We start from the raw sequence: 24,005 nt of genomic DNA on the forward strand, positions 1-24,005 counted from the left end.
CCAGGTAGACGGCTCGCCAGGCTTCCCAATTTCCTGGGCAGCCAGCTCTCTGGGCTGCCTGACTCCCTAGCTCACTGGGCAACTGGTATCCCGGCTGCACAAATGCCCACGGAAAAATTCCATTTCAGTTTTCCCAAAATAGACTTTTTTCCAGTCTTTCCCTGCCATGAAAGTTTGTGCATTTTTTCTGGGAGAGAAAGACTGTTTTCCAGCCAGTTCTAGTCCACGCCTTCTATTCGAATGCTATTGAAATACATTGGCATAGAAGAGAGAGTTTTGGGGAGGTATTTAGTGGGGAAAATTGGTAAATACTTTGCTATAGAAATAAGAATTGTCCCAGTTTAATAGGGGCATTTGGTATGTGTACATTCCCTCCGAGAACTGGGATTCTCAGAACTCCTTCTCCCTCCCTCAGTCCTTCACTTCCATGACCCAGTTTCTCTCCCTGCCTTATTTTGATCGAGGATAAAATTTTCAAAAGTGCCTAAGTCCCATTTTTCCAAATTGACTTAGGTTAATTTTATAGGTACGTCAGAACCTAAGCCTCATTGAAACTCTTTGTGACATGGAGTCCCAAGTCCCAGATTCACAAAGGTATTTAGGCACCTTTGATTTCAGTTGGCTCTATGCACCTAAGTGCCTTTGTGTATCTGGGCCGAAGTGCCTAAGTCAGCTTGGAAAATGGGACTTAGTTTTTTTCTAAATCATTCAGATGCTTCTGAAAAGTTTTATCCTAAATCTCACTGAAAGTGAGCAGAAGGAGTGGAAGAGGTGTGAATAAAGGAAATGAAAGAAACGTTAACACATTATGGTGTGTTAATAAGCCACACAGATCAGGATTTGTTTGTATTTTGGAGGATGCCTCTTCATGGCGCACAGGGATGGGTTGTTAGTGGGAATCATAATGAAACTTATGTAATTATCAAAATGGCAAATATTTTAAATCTAGGTGGACAAAGAGAGATCTCCAATTAATCTTTTCAGACAAACTTCAAAGGGCAAGAAAATCAGTGGGATTTAGTTATTCACAGAGGATGAAGTAGCAGAGTTGCTTTTGAAGGCTGAAATCCATCAATATAAAATACTCATTAATGTTTTAAAGGGGAAGCGTGGGTGTGGAAGGCATGAGTTTGAAATCTTCACAAGTGCTTGACAGCAGTCAAGTTTGCATTTGCAGCACTTCCAAAGCCCTGCTTTGGATATCTCTTCAAAAGAGTCTAAATAAACTGAGGGAGGACTCGTCCCTCAGAACTCTCCAATCATCCCTTTGGTTTCCTACCCAAACGCAAGATGTATTTTCTTTAATTAGTGTGGAATGAGAATGTCTTGGAGCCCAGAGTGGGTGAAAGACTTGAGAGCTCAAAGTCAAAATGCTTCAATTCATTAGCAATGGCAGACAGGCATAATAGGTATGAATCAGCCTGAACCTAAGGAGGAGCCTGTAAAGAGATGATGAACTTTACCCTCTGTCAGGGTCTGGGGGTGCAATCCAGATCAGTAAGGGGTTGTGTCACCTCTTATCCTGTAACCCTGGGTTCCTCACAATGCTTTGCTGCTGTAGCTCCCAGCCTGGACACTCACGGCCAGCCTATCAGTATGCAGGTCACACCCTGCATATCTGGGTGCGTAGACAGCCCTGGTTCGGCAGCTCTGACCCCAGCAACCTGTTTACAGTCCCACAACCGCACTCTGGCTTCCACTAGCCTTGGCTACAACCAGTAAGGTGACTCCAACACACTGCCAATCGTGAATTTCCCCAAAACCGTGTGCTTTGCAGCATCCAGCCCATTACAGCTTATTAACTTAACTGGGATTAATATACCCTTCCATTCAAACACAGCACAGAGCTGGTTTATAGTTCAAATAAAACAAATTTATTAGCTATGGGACATAAGCTAAGTGATGCCAAGTAAAAGGAATAAAGTTAGAAAGGGTTACAAGGAAATAAATGTGAAAACACGCATCTAAAATCTAAAACTTAAGCTAGTAAGGTACCAGCTTCGGTCAAGATGGTTTCTGTCACCAGTCATTCTTCTTGTAAGCTGTGGTTGACTTTCCCTCAGTCAGAACCTTCCACAGAAGTACAAGATGCTGGCTTCCCTTGTCTTCCTAGGCGAAAGATCTTTGGCTAAGTAGGTTTCTCTCCTATATTCAGTTCCCAGAGAGTTCAACACACACACCCTTTCTCAGCTTGTAAGAAAAGATGTTGTATGCACTGTAGTTGTACCCGTGTTGGACCCGGTGACATTAGAGAGACAAGGTGGGTGAGGTAAAGTATTTTATTGGACCAACTTCTGTTTGATGAGAGAGGCAAGCTTTCAAGCCACAAAGAGCTCTTCTTCGGGTCTGGGAAAGGCACTTCCAGCGCCACAGCAAAATGCAAGGTGGAACAGATTGTTTAGCATAAATAGTTAACACATACTCTAAGGGTCCATTCAAGGTAGAGTGGCCTGTTAACACCTCTTCAGGCAAAGGACAAAAAGAAGGGGGAATGGGTTACAGCTTGTTGTAATAAGCTGTAAAATGAGTGTCTCTGTTCAGCTCATGGTTTTTAGTGTCCAGCAGAGTAATAAGTTTAAGCATCCAGGCTTGTCTTTTGAAAGTGTTGTGCAGGTTTCCTTTGAGGATGAGGACTGATAGGTCAGATATAGAGTGATCGCTTTGTGAAGTGTTCACCCACAGGTCATAAGGTGTTTTTGTCTTGTATCATTTTCCCATGTGAGTTCATTCAAGAGCGTAGTGATTGCCTGGTTTCACCCACATAGTTGTTGTTGGGGCATTTAGTGCACTGGATGAGGTACACCACATAGGCATGTGCAGGATCCATGGATCTTGAAAGGTGTGTTAGGAGGAGGTGGTGTTGATCATTGGAGCACTGGAGATACGTCTACAGATTTTGCATTTGTTGCTCAAGCAGGGTCTCTTGTGCTTTGAGTTGGTGCGTTCTGGTCCATGGGGAGCTTGCTTCTGATGATGAGCTTGGGGATTGTTTGAAGGCTAGGAGTGGGGGTTCAGGAAAGCCCCAGCGAGAGAGAATTCTTTCCCAGACCTGAAGAGGACCTCTGTGTGGCTCGAAAACTTGTCTCTCTCACTCACCAAAGTTGTTCCAGTAAAAGAGATTATCTCATCCATCTTGTCTCTTTGTTTCAAGAGGCAGAATGGCCTCATGCTGTTCTTCCCTTCTTGTGGATTTTTTATCCCATTGCTGATTTCTAGGGAAATGGAGATTCCATTGGTTTTGGTCACACCTTGCTTAATCTCTTTGGAGACAGGTAGATAGCTGCCTTCTCTTGTGTCTGGGAGGGAACCTCTTTCTCTCTGTTTGGCCACCAACTTTAAAGTATAATATCATTAAGTATCCATAACTTCTCATAGTGTTAATACATACATTTCAGCATTATCTTAATCACCAGTGTGTCATTAGCTTTTCAGGCGTCACTCTATACACTTTTATTATACAGTAGTATTGTACGCAATCAGTTCATTCAATTGCTTATCACTTGAGTATCAATCCCATGTCTTTATAGATTAATAAACCTTTGTAATGTATTCTTTGAAAAGTAAATATTAGACCAAGCTTCTCTCTCTCCTGCTGTTAGCTTAATATCTTTGTTTACTTGGAATGTGTATGTACCTTTCATTGTCTCTCCCTGATGACCGGGCTATTGGTCAGAGAAGAAACACATTCCTTTGTCTAGGGCAGACCTGTTTAACAACTCCCCCTGACATACCTAGTTTACATACTTTGTCATAATTCTGGCTATATCCATAACTCTTAATGCACACTGCATACATACATCATAGAAGAATATTAATGATCAGTGATTTATTAGTTTTCAAATGATACATCACAAGGTATATTTTGTAAAAAAATTATTACAATACTGTATTGGATGTGAATACAGGGGTGCTTGTGTGTGTGTGTGTGTGTGTATGTGTATGTTTGGCCTGTAGTCCACAAGGATCTGTCTGTGCAGAGACCAACCTGATTGCACCTGAAATTTATTTCACAAACACCTCTTCAGAAAGATTTGGGGACATATATCGGTTAGCCTGGATATTGCTGTGGTGAAAGATCCACGCTAAATCACCCAACTATGCATAGCTTTGTTTAATGTAAGTTACGTTAATTATTTAATTGTAATGGCTGCAGTTCTATTCGCTGCCTAGAGGAGACACTCACTTAGGAATCAGACCCTCCAGCCTGAAAACTATATATGGCAGAAATGTGCACCATTATTTCTGGTGGCTACTTAGCAGGAAAGTGGCTGCTCATCTTTTAAAGGATTATAACTAGTATATTTAAGGTTTCAGAATAACTTCCATATTTTTTTAATTTTCTCATGTTTTTTTACCAGTCTCATGTCTTTTCCTTATCTTCTGTCTTCATAGTCTCATCTTGTCTGAAGTGTTTAATAAAATGTGAGGAAATGTTTTCTTGGATTTCCATAGATAAGGGGAAAACTATTTTTTCCTTTATGTGCCCGATCCTGCCTGAAAAAATCCCATTGCTATCCTTCCTTCTGCAGAAAAGCCATTCTGAAAAAACTCCTGTCTGGCTTAATACAAACTATATCCGGGAGTTCCACTGTGCTTACCTTTTGCCTCTGTCTCAATGTCACCATCTAATGAATGAAAGAGTGCAAGAGCTGTTGCTCATATTGAAATTAGAGAGACAAGGGGGGGTGAGTTAATATTTTTATTGGACCAACTTCTGTTGATGAAAGAGAGACAAGCTTTCGTACTTATTCAGATCTCTTCTTCAGGTCTGGGAAGTATACTCAAAGTGTCACTGGGCTTGTCTACACTTACATTTTACAGCGCTCTAACTTGCTGGCTCACCCCCCCGAGCGCAGCAAGTCTGAGCGCTTTAAAGCGCTAGGGTAGACAGGCTCCCAGTGCTCGGAGCTAATCCCCTCGTGGAAGTGAATTACCAGGAGCTCTGGGAGAGCTCTCTCCCAGCACTTGCACACGACCACACTTGCACTTCAAAGTGCTGCCACGGGAGCGCTTTGAAGTTTCCAGTGTAGACATACCCACTGCTAAATTCAAAGTGGAACAGATTGTTTACCATAAGTAGTTAACACTTATTTCAAGGGATCACTCAAGGTGAAGGCAAGTGGCCCATTAAACAATGGCTGAACAATCTGTTCCAGTTTGTCTTTAGCTGTGACACTCTGAGGGCATTTCCCAGACCTGAAGAAAAGCTCAGTGCAGCTCGAAAGCATGTCTCTTTCACCAATAGAAGCTGGTCCAATAAAAGATATTACCTCAGCCACCTTGTCTCTCTAATATTCTGGGGCTAAGATGGCTACAACAGCACTGCACACAGTGAAATTGACATAACTCTGCACTTCCTGAGAATAAAGTGAAAATGACAAGATCTTTATTTCTGCAGCAGTTGCAGGAATCTGGAGCACTTACTTCTGTCAATATCACCATGTCCAGCATGTCTACTTCTCCACTCTTGCTACATTGTGACTATGAGAGAGGCAGAGATTAAAACAAACATGGTTAAATACCTCAAATACTAGCCTTTTCCAGGATACCAGCAACTTAGGAGAAAGTGTAGGGCCAATTTTTTAGTGGGCTTCTAAAAATGTGACCAAAGTATTTGTGGATGCATCTGTCTACATTTGCAAAAAAGGGTACATGTACCTTTAAATGAGTAGTTAGACTTGTAGGGCCAGATCCTCAGCTGGCATACATCACTGTAGCTTCCATTGCCTTAAATTGGAGCTACACTGATTTACACCAGCTCAGAATCTGTCCTGTAACTCCTATTTTGCACCAATATATGTGCTCCCAGATGTGTGTTGGCATACTCTGAGAGGCCTGTTGGTAACTTTTACAATAATGAATGGTCAGCTTCCAGTAGGTTAAGGTCTTTGGGAAAGAGGGGAAAACTATTTTCTTCCTACATGTTCCTATCTGGAAAGGCATTACTCTGCTTCGTCCAGCTCAAGCATATTTTTTTTCTGTCTTTGGATTGTTGCAGACACAGGTGCCGACTTTGTCCTTTCCCGGGGGGTGCGCGACCCCCCCCCCCACTCTGCCCAAGGCCCCGCTCCTACTCCACCACTTTCCCCAAGCCCCACCCCCTCTCTGCCCCCATCCTTCTCTTCCCACCCCCGCCCTGCCTCTTCCCACCCCATTCCAGCCCTCCCCAGAGCACACTCCACCCTCGCTCCTCCCACCTCTTCCCCAGCGCCTCCTGCATGTCGATAAACAGCTGATCCGCAGTGTGCGGGGAGGCAGTGGGAGGGGCTGATCGGTGGGGCCACCAGCAGGCGGGAGGCACTGGGGGGAGGGGGAGGAGCTGATGAGGGGCTGCCGGTAGGTCCTGAGCACCCACCAGTTTTTCCCCGTGCGTGCTCCAACCCTGGAGCACCCACGGAGTCGGCGCCTCTGTTTGTAGAAGAACCCCAAGTATGAAAAACACACAATCTAAGTGGATTAGGTTTAGCTCACTTATGGAGAAGAAGCCAAAGTTTAGTTTTTGGCTTGGAGCTATTTTGTTGTTGCTGCTGCTGAGAGTCTAGTTCCTAAAGGTTAAAAAATGTCTGTGTCATCTGCTTTGGATGAAAGTGAAATGAGTCAGCAGAGAAAACATAGAAGAAAGTAACTGAGAGTTTCTTTCCAGGCTGGGGAGCATGGACGAATGGTTAGAGGAGGGAACTGGGAGTCAGAACTCCTAGCTTCTAGACCCATCTCTGCTCCTGATTAGCGTGATGGGCAAATTCCTTTACCTCTCTGTTTCTCCTTCTGTATAAATGATACTTACAGTTCCTCTTGGATGAGTTATGAGATTTAACTCATTGTTTAACGCCTTGCGATCCTTGATGGAAGGTGCCTTGGTTGGAATCTGGACCCTACTGAATTCAATGGCAAAACTTGCACTGACTTCTATAGGGCCAGGATTTTACCCAATGTGTGTGGAAACTATTATTATTCCCTTTAAGATATGGCCTGCCCAGGTTTCCAGCCCTGGATTTCATTGGGCCAGATCATCAGGTGGTGTAATTCGGTGTAGCTCCATTGACTTCAACAGAGCAATGCTGATTTACACAAGGTGTGGATCTGGCCACTTATCTGGTATTGCACCCCCTCAACACATGTATAATTGTCAAGCAGCTACGTCAATGAAAGCTTCATTGTATCACCCATCAAGAGGGTTCAGTTCTTGAGCTCCTTCCTATCACTGAAACCAGTCATCCTATCAGCCGTTGTTGATCTCCTGCTAATAGAGATTCAGCATGGGTAAATAATTACATTCATTTTCTAGAAAAAACTGTTAACACTAGAGGTATATCACTGACTCCTTAGATATGCCAGGTGGTGTTTCAAAGATTACAAAGACAGAGAAGAATCTGTTTAATATATCACGTTGTAGTGAAACCACTTGTGAACAATAGCCACTGAAAATTCCGTCTTGTCACAACTATCATGAGTTTCATTTTTGTGGGTTTGTTATCATTAAACTTTTATGGATGAGTGTTTAGAAGAGGGAATATTGAATGTACTTAATATGTTTTATGGGCCTGATCCAATGCCCATTGATGTTGATAGAATCCTTTAAATATCAGGCCCTCTCTCTTTTGCATTTCAGCACTGTATGAATGCAGAGTGTATAGAGGCACAAAAGGTTTGGTAATATACTTGGTGGCTTAGATAATGTTCTGACTCTTCAAATTTGGGGCCCAGTCCTGCAACCTTTAATCACACAAGTGACCCTTACCTATGAGAGTATGGCTTTAATAGCAGTACTCTTGTGAGTAAGGGTTGCAGGAGCAGGCCTTTAGTCATTCTGGATGCATTTTCTTGACTTTTAATTTTATACTAGAGATTTATATTGAGAAGGTAGATACCAATTCAACCAGATAAGAATAAATTCTTTGTGCAAAAGCAAGTGCACAGTGAAAAATGCATACACAGTTGCATACCTATTCAGAGACCTGCATGGAGATTTAGCCTCATGATTCCCACTAACATCAACAGTGTATTCAAGAACACCCCACTTTTGTTTCTCAACCAAGAGAGCAATTTGTTTTGAGCATTGACTGTGTACCTTGGAGATAATTTTCGTTGGCACTCTAAAAATTATCTAATGGAAAATAGTATTTGTAAAAGGGAAATTCTCTGGGTCTGATTCGCCCTTGTGTTATTCCACTTGTGTGTTGATGTAACTGTTGAAATCAATGAAGTTACATGCTCAAAACTGAGATAACACAGCAGTGAATCAAGCCTTGTAATTTTAGACCAGTATATGTAACTTTAACTACAGTGCCTTCCTCTTTTCTTACGATCAAATCCATCCCTATCATTTGATTGGCTGTTTATTTCAATCTTGTTATTTATGTGGCCCCAGAGTGTACATCTCAGCTTGCATCGCCATAGCAGTGATATGCTAATAACCATGTCTGAATAACAGAAGTTTTTACTGTAGATGTTGTTTTGGGTCTGCCTTGTAGGTTGAAACTGAAAACGAGATAGAAGACAATCTTTCTTATAACTGAATAGCAGCTATTAATATCCCGTGTCTGTCCGTCAGGTAATCATTAAGTGTGTGTGAGTGTGTGTGTGCCACTCTCATTGCCACTTCAAAAGTTATTTTTCCTTCCTTGGTATCCTGCTGTTAATTGATTTGTCTCGTTAGACTGACCTGGCAACTCACATCTTTTCATGTATTTATACCTGCTCCTGTATTTTCCATTCCATGCATCCGATGAAGTGGGTTCTAGCCCACAAAAGCTTATGCCGAAATAAATGTGTTAGTCTCTAAGGTGCCACAAGTACTCCTCGTTGTTTGTGCTGATACAGACTAACACGGCTACCACTCTGAAACCTGTGTTATCTCTGTAGTTTCTGACAGTCGTATTAGCCTGCTCTGTTATGAATTTGCAGTCATTTCTGTATAAATATTCTCTCTCCCCACCTGGGATCTGCTGCCTTTAAAACCTGTGTAAGGCAGGAAGCACTTATCTTCCTTACCTCATTTCATAGGTGTTTAAGAAAAGGCAAGATGGGGGACTAGCTAACTCAGGAGATAGCTTCTGTATCCTGTTACTAGTCACTTCTAGGGCAGCTGTTGAAATCCGGTGCAGGATGGTTGTAGGCTGAAAGTTGTTAAAGCTGGTGGCACTAATTAGGGTATTTGGGCCTGATCCTGCAAACATTCCCTACCTCGTATTTTCTTTCTCTATCACATAGTCCCATTAATTTCAACAGTCTGTAGGACTGAGCCCCTCAGTGGCAGGATCAAGATGAAGGCCAAGCACTGAAAGGTGAGTAACCTTTTCATGCCTAGACATGGATCCTCTCCAGGTCAGGAGTGAGGCCTGTTGATAGGAGTAGTGTGAGGTGAAGCATGCACTGCTGCAGCCCGTTGTTCTATGACAGGACTTTGTTCTCCAGGGCTGTCAATCCACCAATAGGCATGACTGCTATATTGACTTAAATAATGGAGAGCCTGGCTTCTGCTCCTATTGTTTCTCCGTGCTTTAGTTCGGAGTTGTCAGGTACCTGGGATATGATTCTCCTCTGCTTCAGCTTCTTTTCACCTGTGATGGATCTGCACTGGGCGTTCTTTAAAGCATTAGGAAATGCACTGCATCTCTTAGCCATCTTTCACATCCTCCTGTGACAAGACTCAGAGCCTGCCTTTGGAATTCCTGCTTGCTTTGCCCAAATGGATCTGGTAAAAGGCCGTTTCAAAAAATGTCCTTTTGGTTTATTAAAAATGTATCTGGCAGTTGATCATTGTTGAAATTTGAGACCATCTCCGTTTGATGCTTTGTTGTAAAAACTCCACAGTCAGCTAAAACATAAAAGTTCAAGTAAGAGTGCTATAGATACTTAATCAATGGCTAATGTACACTTCAGTGCATCTAAACTTGCAGTCTGTTGATGCCCAGTGATTGGATGATACTGTAATAACAGAGCTTTAGTCCAGAGCTGCTGGTCCTTGGTACAATATGTGATTAAAATGGTCGTTTAATAGTTTATGTTTAAAAGGCAAGTGGAGGGTGACTGAATGAGGAGTCCTCTTTGGACCTAGATGTGGATACAAGACTACAGGACACTTTTAGGAAATGATGTCCCTTTTTAAATATAAGCCCAAAAGTTAGTTGTTGTTGATCAGCCATGACCGCTTGAAATGTAAAAGTGCTTCACTAATATTTTCATTAATGAACATGGTGAGGCAGCTAAGGGTTGAGGGAGAATCCAAGGAGCAGCTGTGTACGCTGCCTGAGGCCTGGGGAAGAAGGCAGGAAGTCGGGGGAGCCAGGAGCTGAGACGTGGTGTGAGGCAGCTGGGACAAGCAAGGGGATGGAACCCAGGAAGTAGCTGGTGGGGTTAGGAAGGTGAGACCCAAGACGTGAGGGGTGGGGTGGCGTACAAAAGCTGAGCACTAGGGTGATGAAGCCAGGAGGAGCAAGGGAAAGGAGCAGGCAGACATTCTGTTCATAGCTAACCTTCTGGTCCATGTGTGTTGTGCATCTCACTCACGTGTGCCATAGAGGATAAGGATCTGTCACAGCTCTCACTTTGAGAGCCTGGCTGTTTAGTTCAAGTGGTACATTCAATCCCCAATTCAGTCCCTGGTGTTAGCCAAAATGGTGGCTGTCACTTAATTTTTAGGGTCCATCAGTTTCTGATCAGTGTATCCTGTTAATGCTAAAGGCCTCCATGTAGGTGAATCAGGATCTTTACCGTTCCTTTCAATATACCTGCCCAGGCAATACCATGCCTATGAGAAGTATGTGAAGTGAAGCTTGGACCTTTTGCACTCCATTACTTGGGCCAAAAAAAAAGCACAACATGAGCTATGCGAGAAGTGTTGGGGGATGGGACACTTGTTTATATTTCCTTGTTTGTCCTAGACAGATGTAACTGAGTTATGTATGTGGAGTGAAGAGCAGTAGGCAGTGGCCTCCCATTTAGGATGTGGATTATTATGGGGTCATTCAAAAGAAAGCAGCAAAGCATATTAATCATACTGAGGCACACTGGATAAAAACTATAATTCCAAAGTTTGGAGGGGGTTGATTATGGAGGCACAGAGTGATGTGTGGTGAGGAGAGAATGGAACCTAGGGTTTGATTTTGTGCTCGGTGGAGAGAATGAATTGTGTGTGGGGATTTGTTTGAGGAGGGATATTGTGCAGTGACAAATGGGAGTGAAATGGGGACCGTGCAATGAGATGATCCACACTGTGGATCCCAGTGCTTGGAACGGCCTGGCTCGCTGAGGCAACAATTCACAAAAAGCAACCATAGGGGGGCTGGTGCAGCAAACTCCACTTCTCAGAACCACTCAGTGCTTTTAGTTAGTGCTGACTCTCTGGGAGGGGTTACAGCACCAGTGCCTTCCCCTCACAAGGGAAATACTTAGGCCTTTTTCTTCTCTTCATAAAACAAGTTCCCTAATATAGATAATGATTAATCCCCTTTTTCAGGGGGTGTAGCCGTCCCTTTCCCTCAGGTGTTAAACAGCATAACCCTTGTCCACTGGATAAGAAAAGCTAAAACTGGTCCCTTTTTACACAGAGTAAATGGTGCACAATAAAATAAACCATCTTCCCTTCTGTCACGCTGCAGGGTTTCACAGATCAGTTCCCCTCAGAGGAGAGAAGTTCTGTGTCTGCTCACTAGAACACAGCCTACAGCTAGCTCTCTGTCTTCTTTCATCCTTGTAACAAGCCCCACGTGAGTGGCAACTCCCAGGCATGCCATCCCCATGCAGGCTTTATGGATGGGGTTTTCAAAGGAGCCTAAAGAAATTAGATGCCCAGCTCCCATTGAAATATGATGCCTGATTCCCTTAGGCTCTGTGGAAAATCCCATCCTGAGCCCCTCCCTGCTGGGCTGGGAATGGGGGGCACATACATTGTTTATTTCTCACGTTTGTCTTGTCTAGGAATATTGAAACGGGTGGAGCTAAGAACTTGTCTCTTTTGGCATCTGGGATGCTATTGGGTCACCTTTTTAATTTGTTTCCTAATTTAAATAGCTTTTTTCTTACAGTAAGAAATGGGTAGGGAAGGAATGGAGAAAAGAGAGGTAAACAAAAATTACAATACAGTTACACATGGTCAGATTCTGCCACCCTTACTCAGGGCTTGTCTTCACTACCGTGCTACATCGGCGCAGTGCGTCTTCACCAGGATACACTCTACCATCGAAGTAATTACTCCACCTCAGTGAGAGTGTAGACAGCGCTTTAAGTAGATGTAACTTACATCGCTAAGGGGGTTGCCTTTTCACCCCCCCTGAGTGACGTAAGTTACATCGACTTAAGCGGTAGTGTAGACAAGCCCTCAGGCTGAATACCACCTTACTCCATGCGTAATGCCACAGGTTTCGAGGGGACTGCTCAAGAAGTAAGGTGCTACCCGTTGTCATTCAGGGTTTCAGAAGCTGGCCTTTTACAAACATAAAAGAATATTGCACAGTTTTAAAAAAAACAACCACCACTAGAAATAAATGTCTTGATTAGGATTGGTTGGTTGCCATGGTAAAAGACAAGGGAAAGTCATGACTTTGATTTTTTTTTTAAATGGAAAATCACAGAACCCATTTTAATAAGTATCAAGTTCATGGCATAGTTACAAGTCATATATCCTTCATTTTACTATAAAATTGCTTTAAACTATTTAATACTATTCAAATAGTAGTTCAAAACCATTAAATGAGCCCAGGCTTCATCATATTGGACACATAGAGAGCTAAATTCATAGAAGAACCTTAGGCCAATTTAGGAAGGCATTTAAGCCTGTGTTCACATTTAAATTTAGGCACATGCTTACATGCCTTCCTGAATCAGGGCTGTAATTTTAATCATTTGAGAACTTAGATGTTATACAGATTTAAAACCAAGCATAATAAATCCTTAAATCTTCAGTCACTCTTTTGAGTATATCTGTGCATTATATTCTCCAGCTTTACTTACTCACACAGTCCATGGTAGTAAATCCATGTGTCAGTTTTTCAATTCTTTAAAATGGATCGGTTTCTACCTTCTGCCTGTGAACGCCTGTTGATTTTGATCATAGTTGTGCTTGCCAAAGAAAGAATTTGCATTTCCTTTCCTCTGTGTTTTGCAAATGAAGGCCACATATACTCTTGCAAACTCAATGGTTGGTAGTTAATCCACTGGATTTATACCAGTTGACACACAAACTGCCACACTAGCCATGCTTAACTGTGTTCTAGACACATGAAGTTTTGCCCGCCAACCTCACTAATGCTCTGCTACAGCTACAATTCCCAGTTCTCCACAAGACTTCCAGAAACTGCATTCTTGGAGAGTTTCATAAGGCTCTATCAAACCCCATTGGGACACAAATACCAAGAATAGCTAATACCATGTTCCAGCACAATTAATTGTCTTTTCTTCTGTAGAGGGCGTACAGACTTAAATCCATCCTCCCTGAAGATTGGAGATGAGTATAGTACTTGTTTCTCTCCTTCTGCGTGTTTTTATTGTCCCAAGGCATGTCAATTTCCCTTTGGTGCAATTAATCATGCGGCATACATTTCCGTCTGAATGTTTTTTCCCACAGTATCAAAGTGTTAATTGTATCCCAAAATGCAAGTGTTCAAGTGCAGGGACGTGTAGATAGTGACAATGGCATCAGTGCCCGACTTTTTTGCCGTTCTTACTCTGGACAGTTTCTCCACGGTGCTATCTGGCTGTTTGCTCCACCTGGCTCCTATCCCCTCCCTCACTATCTCTTCTCTTCCCGTGACTCCACCCATCTTCCTCTTCTTCCCACACTCTCTTTTCCTTTCCCCCGTCCCTTCAGTGTCCTCTCTCCCTTCTCTCTTGGTTTAGTTAATTGCCTCCCAACAAAATCCCACCCAAAAGACTGAAAAACACCAAAACAAAATGAGAACAAGTATCTTGGCACTAACATGGGAGACACAAACCATGACCGTGTTCACGCTGCTTGTGTGTCATGTCTAGAACTGGTAAGACATTTTCTGTCAATGTTTTTCCATCAGATACCTGCCTGGTCATCTGCTAGGCTCCTCCAGGCTACTGGGGAGCCCAGTCTCCCAGCAGCCCAGGATCCTGGCTCCTTAGCATCCTGGACTCCCAGCTGCCATACTCCCAGCTGCAGGGCAGCCTGCCAGGCTCTTTGGGGCAGGGACTGTCTCTTGCTATGTGTTTGTACAGCCCCTAGCATATGGGGACCCAGATCTCAGTTGTGGTCTCTAGGCCCTGTCATAATAGAAATAACAAAAAGTTCTCTGTAACTTCTGGGGAGGTACAATTCATGATTTAATCTAAAGTAGTGAAGTATGGATTTTGACAGTGTTATTAAACTTTAAAAGATGTGACAGTACAGTTTCAGTATCATCCATATCTTCAGGACTTAAATCTCCATCATCCATCCTTCAAAAGATGATCAAGAGTCTGACCTGAGTTCATCAGAGTAATCCCACTGAAAATGCCAGAGTTACTTTTGGATTTCACAGTGGTGTAACTCAGATCAGGATCTGACCCAGTATGAATGCTCCCTCTTTTCCTTCAGAAATACTAGCATGTTTGCCTCTGTATGGCCCTGCAATATCTGGGTCCTCAAATTGAGAAATAGAGACCTTTGAAAGGAATTAAATAGATGCATCTTACACTCAAAGAAGCATAAAACTCTTCAGATAAATGAGACTGGGTTCATGAAAAGTAACAGTTATGTTTTAAAGGAAGATTTTTGCATAGTTAAAGAGCCCATCAAAGCTACTGTTTTACTGATGATGTTCAGCATTTTAGTCTCTGTCTCTAATGCATGGATTCCTGCACAGTAGCACCAGCCTGTAATATTATTGCCCACATAAAGCAGGCCAGTTTTTAGCATCAAGGTCTGTCTTTTGTTTTATTCTCCTGCATTGATGTGATGCACAGCATGGCATAACATGGTAGCTGGAAAAATTAAAAGATGCCAATCCAGATATATACTCGTAAGAACCAGAAAAGTATACCAGACCTGGTTATTCTGGTGAATAGCAAACCATGCTGAGAGGCACTGTGCACTGACATTTACAATGGAACACTGCAGCTGCCTGAAATTTCAGTAATAAAGCAAAGAGAGTTCAGAGACATCATGTGATCCGATGGGATTATGGAAGACCTCTCACCCCGGGTTTTCTTATGTCTTAAACTAGCCTACTGCATGCTGAAGTACACGCCTGCAGCCATACCGCTTCTGGGTGTGATCTTGTCAGCTCTCAAAAGCAAAGCAGGAATAGGTTTAGGTAGTACTTAAATAGGAGTTGGGCTCTTAGGTGAGATGTAAAACTGCTGTGGTGACCATTGTGGTCATTAGAGATTGCTCTGAACTTTTTGCAAAAGAGAGCTTGTGAACCTGCAGTGTTACTAACCAAACCCCAATTTGGATTATTGCATCTTGCCTGACTAGATTTCTCCTTCCATTTACAATTAGATACCTCTGGGCTGATGCTCCATTGGTGTAAACTGTAGCTATACGATTTACACCCACAGAAGATCTGTCTTCTCCCTCTTCACTTTCTGTCTTAAACTGTTATCCTTTGTTGCTTTGTGCTGTTACACAGCTGCTGCTCCCTGTCCCAGAGGTAGCTGCATTTCAATGCTGGCTGAAGCCATTCCAGTATCTAGCAATCTTTGCATAGCACTCTGAGATCTCGCTGTTTGAAAATGGCTAAATATAAATGTAAGAGATTATTACCATGTTGTCAGCTTTCATGATTTTAACATGAGTGTTGTAATATTTGGTGTTTTCCTGAACCCCAAGCTCCTGGAGTCAAGTCATTACATAAGAATCTCAGTTTTCATATATATAAAATAGTAAGGTTCTAGCTCTCATGAAAGTGTGACCCAAATGTATCCTAAAAGCTAAAAACCCTAAGAAAAAAAATCCAAAATGTATCATTTGGCTTAAAAATCATGAGGTTTTTTTCGTCTCTTGATATTGGGGGCAAGGAGGGTCTGACTCATGATTTTTCAGTGCTCAGGGTGGACAGTACTGCTAACAGTTTAAAGTTAACTCAGAATTAACAGCATACATCAACATATAAATAAACTGCACTATACACACTTCATTTAAAAGAAGATAATGTTCTTAACACACGGTGTTTCCATTCTCCTCAAATAAGTGACTTTATTGAGGTCCCTTTGCCTGCTCTCTCCCCTCATCTCCTATGTTTTCCCCTGGAAGGCTGTAGACATCAGGCTGCCCAGGATATTTAATATTGTTAGTTCTTTTTATTTCAGTAGTGCTTAGAGATCCAAACCACGATTGGTCCTGTTGTGCTAGGCACGGTACAAACACACAGTGTGAGACAGACTCTGTTGTGAAGAAGACCTTGCAATCTAAACAGACAAGACAGATAAAGGGTGGGAGAAAGTTAGTATTATTCCATTTTACAGATGAGGAACTGAAGCAGCAAGAGATCCATTGATGTGCCCCAGGTGACAAAGGAAGTCTGTAGCAGAGCCATGAATTGAATCTGAGCCCTAGTTCTGTGCTTTAACTACAAGACCATCTATCCTCCCTCTCAGTACCGTTCACTGGCACTAGCAATGCCACTCCTTAGCAGGTTTTTGCAGAGTCTTGAACTGGTGGTTTCCACATTTTGTTGGGCTCTCTCTTGAATATTCTAGGAGTTAGGTGTCTGGATTTTCATTTCCCCACGTATATTTGTAAGACAAGTGTAACTTATCTCTGGAAGTAAAGGACCCCAGACATGGCTCAATGTCCAGGATAAGAACATGCATAATCAAATGGATACATTACTTGTTTCAGTGGATCAGTTGAGAGTACACTGACTATAAATCTATGCTGTGGTCACCTATCCATACATTAAAATGTACAATATGGACTGCCCCACATACAACTAAATATAAACCAAACCCCTCCAACCTTCAGCCCACCACAAAAGTCAGAGGAAATAGTTGGTCTTTGTAGTTTTTCCAGAAGGTTAACCAAGTTAGAACAGCCAGCTGTCCCCCAAAAGCCACAAGGATCAGCACAGGGATGGCTCAGAGCCACTTGCCTCCTTAGGAGCCAGAGTGAGACGGAGGATCTTGTGCTTAGGTGATCCTTATAAAATGAGTTGGGTCCTCTGCATCCAGTTTTCAGTGGACAAATGTCACCTGACCAACTGTATGTAACAGAAGTTGGTCCAATAAAAGATATTACCTCACCCATCTGACCAACTGACAGTAATTGCAAGCCTTGCTGGCAGACTCAGAGAGGCCTGGGACTGAAAGCACCATGGTGTCAGAAAGCAAGACATGGAGGCTCAGGTCTAGTGGTTGGAGCAGTGGAAGTCATGCCTAGTGGTCAGTGTAGTGGCAGCTAGACCAGAAACGGGAGACATACTCAGGAGCAGGAAAGCAAGAGTAGACCTGGGAGCTAGGTTAGAGCAGGCTAAAACCTGTGGAGTTTGTCCCCACTATCAGGCAGGGGAGGGTTCCAAGTTATGAAGTGATGCTGAGCAGGCTGAGCTGCTGTTTCTCCTGTGAGGCTTGTATATCTGCCCTGAGAGTCACCAGACCAGCTCCTGGCTTGTGGATTGGCTGGAGCCTAGCTCAAAAATGACTCATCACCACATGTGGCTTAATCAGGCTCTAGTTCAGGGATAACTCATCTCCTCACACACAGATACCGCAACACCCCCCTCTCACGTCGAGGAGGTCCCTCCAGCACATACAGGTATATTGGTGGAGCTGGGCACATGCTTATGCATGATGCTGTGCCTGTTCTTTGGATAAATACAGGGCTCTGGGGCATTCAATCTGGCACTTATTCACACACCAAAAATAAATAGTTTTACAAGTTCATCATATAGCTTGAAGTCCATCATACTTCTGGTATTAAGAGAGGCGACATACAAATTGCACCACTGAAAATGTGTATGTGTATATATATATATGTTTTGCTGTTTAATCGCTAAAGGCACAATCCCCTCCCAGAGAATTCAGGAAGATCTGTAACAATAGTTTGGGCAGGAAGGATCTTGCAGGTGGTAACAATGTATTTGTGCCAAGAGACAAAATAAAAGAAAGGTCATCACATCTCCGGAGGGAGCCAGATGCTCTATGGCTTTTCAAAAAGTATTGAAAAATGTCTGATGACTGAATACAGAGCTCAGGGCTAAGACTAATTGCTGCCTGTGTCAGCCAGCTGGAGGTTTAACCTCATTCAAAGATAACGGCACTTCGAGGTCTCCATGCTTGAAAAGTGGGGATGCAAATAAACTAAAGTAAAAATGAGGGCTGGAGATTAATGTCGTTCTAGTTCTTGCAAGTGAAAGAAGGAACTTTGTGACTGAACTGGAGGTGAAATTGAACTGTCAGATGCTGTTGTGAAAGGGCTTGTGGGAGGAGAGAAGATCCCATAGTGTTAGTGAACTGATCATATTCTTCAAGTGCCTTTTACAACAGCAGGCAGAATCCTTCTCCAATCCCAGGGGAGATAGCAGCACTATGACAGAGTAGTAGGACTGCTTCTCTCCCCAGGGATTGGAGAATAATCGCTAGTGGCTCAGATAACTCCTCAGTCAACTCCTACTCAGGAGGTACTGAGGAGATCTCTGAGCCATTAGCGATTATCTTCAAAAAGTCATGGAAGACGGGAGAGATTCCAGAGGACTGGAAAAGGGCAAATATAGTGCCTATGTATAAAAAGGGAAATAAGGACAATATGGGGAATTACAGACCAATCAGCTTCACTTCAGTACACAGAAAGATAATGGAGCAAATAATTAAGCAATCAGTTTGCAAACATCTAGAAGATAATAAGATGATAAGTAACAGCATGAATTTGTCAAGAACAAATTGTGTCAAACCAACCTAATAGCTTTCTTGACAGGGTAGCAAGTCTGTGGAGATGGGGAAACAGTAGATGTGGTATATCTTGACTTTAGTAAGGCTTTTGATACTGTCTTGCATGACTGTCTTATAAACAAACTACTATAAGGTGGGTGCATATAACTGGTTGGAAAACCGTTCCCAGAGAGTAGTTATCAGTGGTTCACCATCAAGCTGGAAGGGCATAACGAGTGGGGTCCTGCAAGGATCAGTTCTGGGTCCAGTTCTGTTCAATATCTTCATCAGTGATTTAGATAATGGCATAGAGAGTACACTTCTAAAATGTGTGGACGATACCAAGCTTGGAGGGGTTGCAAGTGCTTTGGAGCAGTGGTTCTCAACCAGGGGTACACATACCCTGGGGGTATTCAGAGATCTTTCAGGGGGTATATCAACTCATCTAGCTGTTTGCCTAGTTTTACAACAGGCTACACAAAAAAGCATTAGCCAAGTCAGTAAAAAATATAATTTTATACACACAGTGACTTGTTTGTACTGCTCTATATACTACACACTGACCTAGAGAGGTGTTTGTCCAGTCTGTTCTTAAAAACCTCCAATGATGGAGATTCCACAACTTCCATTAGTAACCTGTTCCAGTGTTTAACTATCCTTATAGTTAGAAAGTTTTCCTAATATTTAACCTAATGTTTTTGTTATTTCTCTCTCTCTCTCTCTCTCTCTCATTATAACTTGAGTGTTTTTCCTCTTATTTTCTGTCTGCTCAGTTATCCACATTATAATTGATTGAATAGTGTAAAAAAGAAAAGATTTGCAAATCTACGTGGTGAGTTCGTTCTGATGTTACTCATGAGGTCACATTATGAGTTTTTAGATTGCTGGTGGACTCTGTTATAGTTATTAAAATGATTGTGAATCCTGATAGCGTCACAGAATTTAGCCCAAGTGAATATGTAAGGAGAAATTAATCTCAGAAGTTTATTCTTTATTCTCTAAACCCCACTGAATAGGGATGCAGCCCTATTTGCTCTTTGTTAGTCATCATTTATTATTTTCCTTTTAAAAACTTTCAATCATCCAATCAGGGAGCAGAGGTAATAACATGTGACTTCAGTTATTAATCACACAGTACAAGTAGCAAAGAAATGAAGTGAACCATTCACAGACATTTTCACAGGCTGAAATTTATTCTCAGAAGCTATTTGGTGAATACTGACAGATAACAAATACATCTACAAAAATGGGGATCATTTCATGAAGAGAAGAAAGGGCATCCATTGTGTAATTCAGGGGTTCTCAGACTTCATTCCACTGTGACCCCCTTCGGACAACAAAAATTACTACATGACCCCACAAGGGGGGACTGAAGCCTGCGCCTGCCTGAGCTCCGCCACCCGTCTGGGGCCAGGGAAAGGGTGGGGAACCAAAGAACTTCAGCCCCAGGTGTGGGGCCTGTAACCTGAGCACCATCACCCAAGGGTGAAGCCTTTGGGCTTCAGCTTCAGCCCCAGGCAGTGGGGCTTGGGCTTTGTCTTCAGCCCCCGGCCGCAGCAAGTCTAACACCAGCCCTGGCAACCCTGTTAAAACAGGGTCGCGACCCACTTTGGGGTCCCGACCCACAGTTTGAGACCCATGGGTAATTTATTCAGAGTTAATAGTTCAATCTGCATGTTTGTTTCCTTGCTTTCCTTTGAGAACACTATTTATTGATGTTTTTATGATTATTTCAGGGTTACACCAGAGACATACACTGTAATACTGGATTGATTTCTGAAATCTTTACTCAGGCAAAACTCACATTGGCTTCAAAATGTATGCTATAAGATCTCGATCCTGCCATGAGATCTGTGCGGGCACAACCCTATGCCCATGTGGAACCCCAATGAAGTCGGGGAGGGGCCTCCAGGCAGGTGCAGGAGTCCATGACACAGATGTAGTTGTAAGGTCAGGAGCTAAGAGTGAAATTCACCTTTCTGCAAAGAGCCTCTGCCAAAGGTGTAAACTTCACCCTGACTGACTTGAATGGGAGTTTTGCCTGAACAGTGACAAGATTTGGGGGGAGGGGAAGTGCGTGGAAGACTAGAAACAACACTTTCTTACATGTATTTTTGATGAAAATCATAAAAATCTTTGACTATGTATTTTAAGAAGTTCCATGTTTTACTTTTTTCTCTTAGATGTCACAGACCTGTTTGTATTGCTTTAGAGGGCAGTGACACCTTGTGGTACTGGCCACTCAAGCAACATCTACAAGGTTTTACTAAACATTCAATCAGGTGGTGCTTGTAGGTCACAATAAAAAAAAAAAAAAAAAACAGTGACAGTTTTAATCATGATCCGCAGTGTCTGTTCTTCTGCTTTGGTTTCTGAGAGACTATAGGTCTGATTCTCAAACTGTAGTACGTGAGCAGCTGCTATTGAAGCCAATGGCTGTAGCGTCAGAACTTCCATGTAACAAATGCATCAGCTAGTTTGTCAAAACCCTGATGTATGAATTTTGGTGTCACATTTGCAGTATGTGAAGCTATCAATGAGTTAGGAATTTTGAGGGCATCAGACATCTTTTACAAGATGCTCTGCACCATGTAGGTTTGGGCCCTTGTTTAGAATCTGTAAACCTTTGCTCACTCAGGACAGGGTCTACGGCAGTGAGTGGAGTACAGACATTGCACGCCTAACTGGCATGGGAATAAATGGCAGGGTAAATGATGAGGCACTGCTTAGATGAACAAAGTAGAGAGCCCGGCATCCCTGATTTCCAGGGTATATATCTTACATGGCTCTCTACACACCCAAGCCCTGTCTCCCTCATTTACACTGCGGTTTTTAGGAGTGTAGCATCCTGCTGCCTCCTCGCTGCTGGAGGCTTTCCCCACTGCAGAGAAAGTCTCTGTCAGCAAGGAAGGCTCTGGCAGGGGGAGGCAGTGTGGAAAGGCTCCAGCAATGGAGAGCTACACTCTCCAGTGAGTGTGGGCGCAGCATGTAGCTACATGTACCCTACACGCCACTGCAAGTGTAGACAAGGTCTTAGAAAGCACAAAGTTACATACTTGAGTATGTAACCGGAGGCCTGGGTGGGCGGGGCTAGTCTGTGCAGCTGCAGCTTCACTGCTATTATTACTGAAGCTAGTTGGAATCAAAGCTAGCTCGGGTAGGTCTGCAAGTCCTGCAGTCACACCTCCCATTTGCAGTGTAGATATACAGACCCTTAGACTGTACGCTCCTGGCGGCAGTCTTGTTGTTATGTGTTTATACAAGTGCCCAGCACAAAGGGGCTCTGGTCTATGATTGGGCTCCCCATACACTACTGCAATACAAATAATAACCATAATAAACCAATGTAATACAGCATGTGTCCTTTTTGTATATAATGCAATCAGAATACCTGCTGGCGCTCTGCTCTGGTGAGCAATTTGAGCTTAAGATGTTGGGAGACAATATTAATCTTCCATTTTGCTCTTTCTTTCAGGGCGTTCATGAATCTAAAGGAGTGACTGAAGACTATTTGAAACTGGAATCCCTGATACAGAAGGTGGTTTCCCCATACTTGGGCACATATGGTCTGTATTCCAGTGATGGACCCTTCACACACTCTTCTTGTATTTTGGGTAAGAATAACAGGGGCTTTTAAAATGTCATTGATTTGACATAGTGCAGATGGTGAGCCAGAAAGCTTTGTAAATACATCACACTGATGCCCATAAAACAGGTGATTGTCGATGCCAGAAAAACAGGGACATATAGTTTCCTTTATGGTGTGCTGGGGGCACACAAAATTACAGCTAAGCCTGACCAAGCCTCCTCTAGCTTTTGAAACTCTGAAATAAAATTTGTAATAAAAGAAGTTTTATGTTCCATGGCTTGTGTTATGCAGGAGGTCGGACTAAATTATCACAATGGGCCCTTCTGACCTTAAAATCTATGAATACGTTTACATCTCTCTCTCTCTATACCACTTTCAATTAGAAGAATTGAACCCAGGGTGCTTTATGGACAATGTGAGGTAGAAGGAGAGAGGATGTGCAGATACAAGAAGTGCATGCAACAATCACTGTGCCTAAATGTAGCCATTTCTGGAATGGAGCGTTGTGCCTTTTTATCAATACCCAGCAACTTCATACAACCGTTTAAGACAGAAAATGATGATGAAGGGTGATCAAAAGCACTCAGTGTCTTCCATAGAAGATTCCAGCTAATGTCAGTAGAGGTGGAGTTAGGCCAATACTGAATGCTATTCCATTTGAGTAGTTTATACTGTTGAAACCATAGGGAAATACACAGCACTGCAAGTCAGAATGGAAAAGTAGTAATTGTATCCATAGTTTTAAAACCACCCTTAAATTGTGCATTTTCTGGGCAATTGATTTACTCCATTTTCTCGTATGAAATTGTCAGTAGGGTAGTTCATGATTTTCACATGAAGCTGAATTGAAAGTGGATTGTGTTGCAACAGGCATTTAAAGAAACAGATCAATTTTATGTGAGTCAGTCTAGGCTGGTTATCTTCAGAAAATGATGATTCAAAAGAACCATTTTGTATTCATCACTGCTATTAAAGGGACATGAAACAGTGTGATTATTGGGGCTGTTTATTACACCAAGCCCCTAGGGTGCCAGTAGCATGCCCCGTGATCTTGACTTGTAGGTGCTTCAGCAGTTAGGCCTCATTGGTACTAGTTCTGGTGGGGCCCCAAAATAGGGTGACCAGACGTCCCGATATTATCGGGACAGTCCCGATTTTAGGGGATTTGTAACGCGTCCCAACCTTACATTGGTCGGGACGTCTGGTCACCCTATATGAGGGAGACCGCGGCAAGCAGGCGCCGCCAGCGCCACTCACCTTCCCTCCCTGGGGCAGGGCGCAGCTGAGCTCCCGGCACGGCAGAGCCAGCCCACGGGACCCGCTGCCTGGCCTGCAGGAGCCTACAGAGCAAGCCCTGCCCCTGCCCCGGCACACACAGAGGCAGCGAGGAGGTCTTGCTCTGCTGTGTGCTGCAGTGGGGCGGGGCCTGTAGACTCCGGCAGCAGGCAGTGGTCACCGGGCAGAGAGCCCCCCCCCCCCCCCCGACCCTCGACCCGACCCTAGGAAAGGGCCAGAGGGACTGGGAGGGACCTGCCTGCTGGCTGCTTCCTGGGAGCTGCTCCAGGTAAGCACTGCTGGGCTCAGCTGGCCTCCTGGCAGGTCCCTC

At 43.2% G+C, this 24,005-nt stretch overlaps 1 protein-coding gene across 6 annotated transcripts in view; it reads left to right on the top strand.

Annotated features, from left to right (window-relative positions):
* Nucleotides 1-24,005, top strand: part of PRR5 (proline rich 5) — a 145,456-nt gene that overhangs the window by 113,750 nt on the left and 7,701 nt on the right. For 5 of the 6 annotated variants that reach the window (XM_054038059.1, XM_054038043.1, XM_054038076.1 and 2 more), the window contains one exon: nucleotides 22,286-22,424. In XM_054038059.1, the coding sequence (XP_053894034.1) occupies nucleotides 22,286-22,424 (139 nt within the window). The remainder of the gene's footprint in view (nucleotides 1-22,285; nucleotides 22,425-24,005) is intronic. The other variant, XM_054038085.1, reaches the window with a different exon arrangement.

The sequence above is a fragment of the Malaclemys terrapin genome, chromosome 1 (assembly GCF_027887155.1).
Source record: "Malaclemys terrapin pileata isolate rMalTer1 chromosome 1, rMalTer1.hap1, whole genome shotgun sequence".
In the NCBI taxonomy this organism is placed as follows: domain Eukaryota; kingdom Metazoa; phylum Chordata; order Testudines; family Emydidae; genus Malaclemys; species Malaclemys terrapin.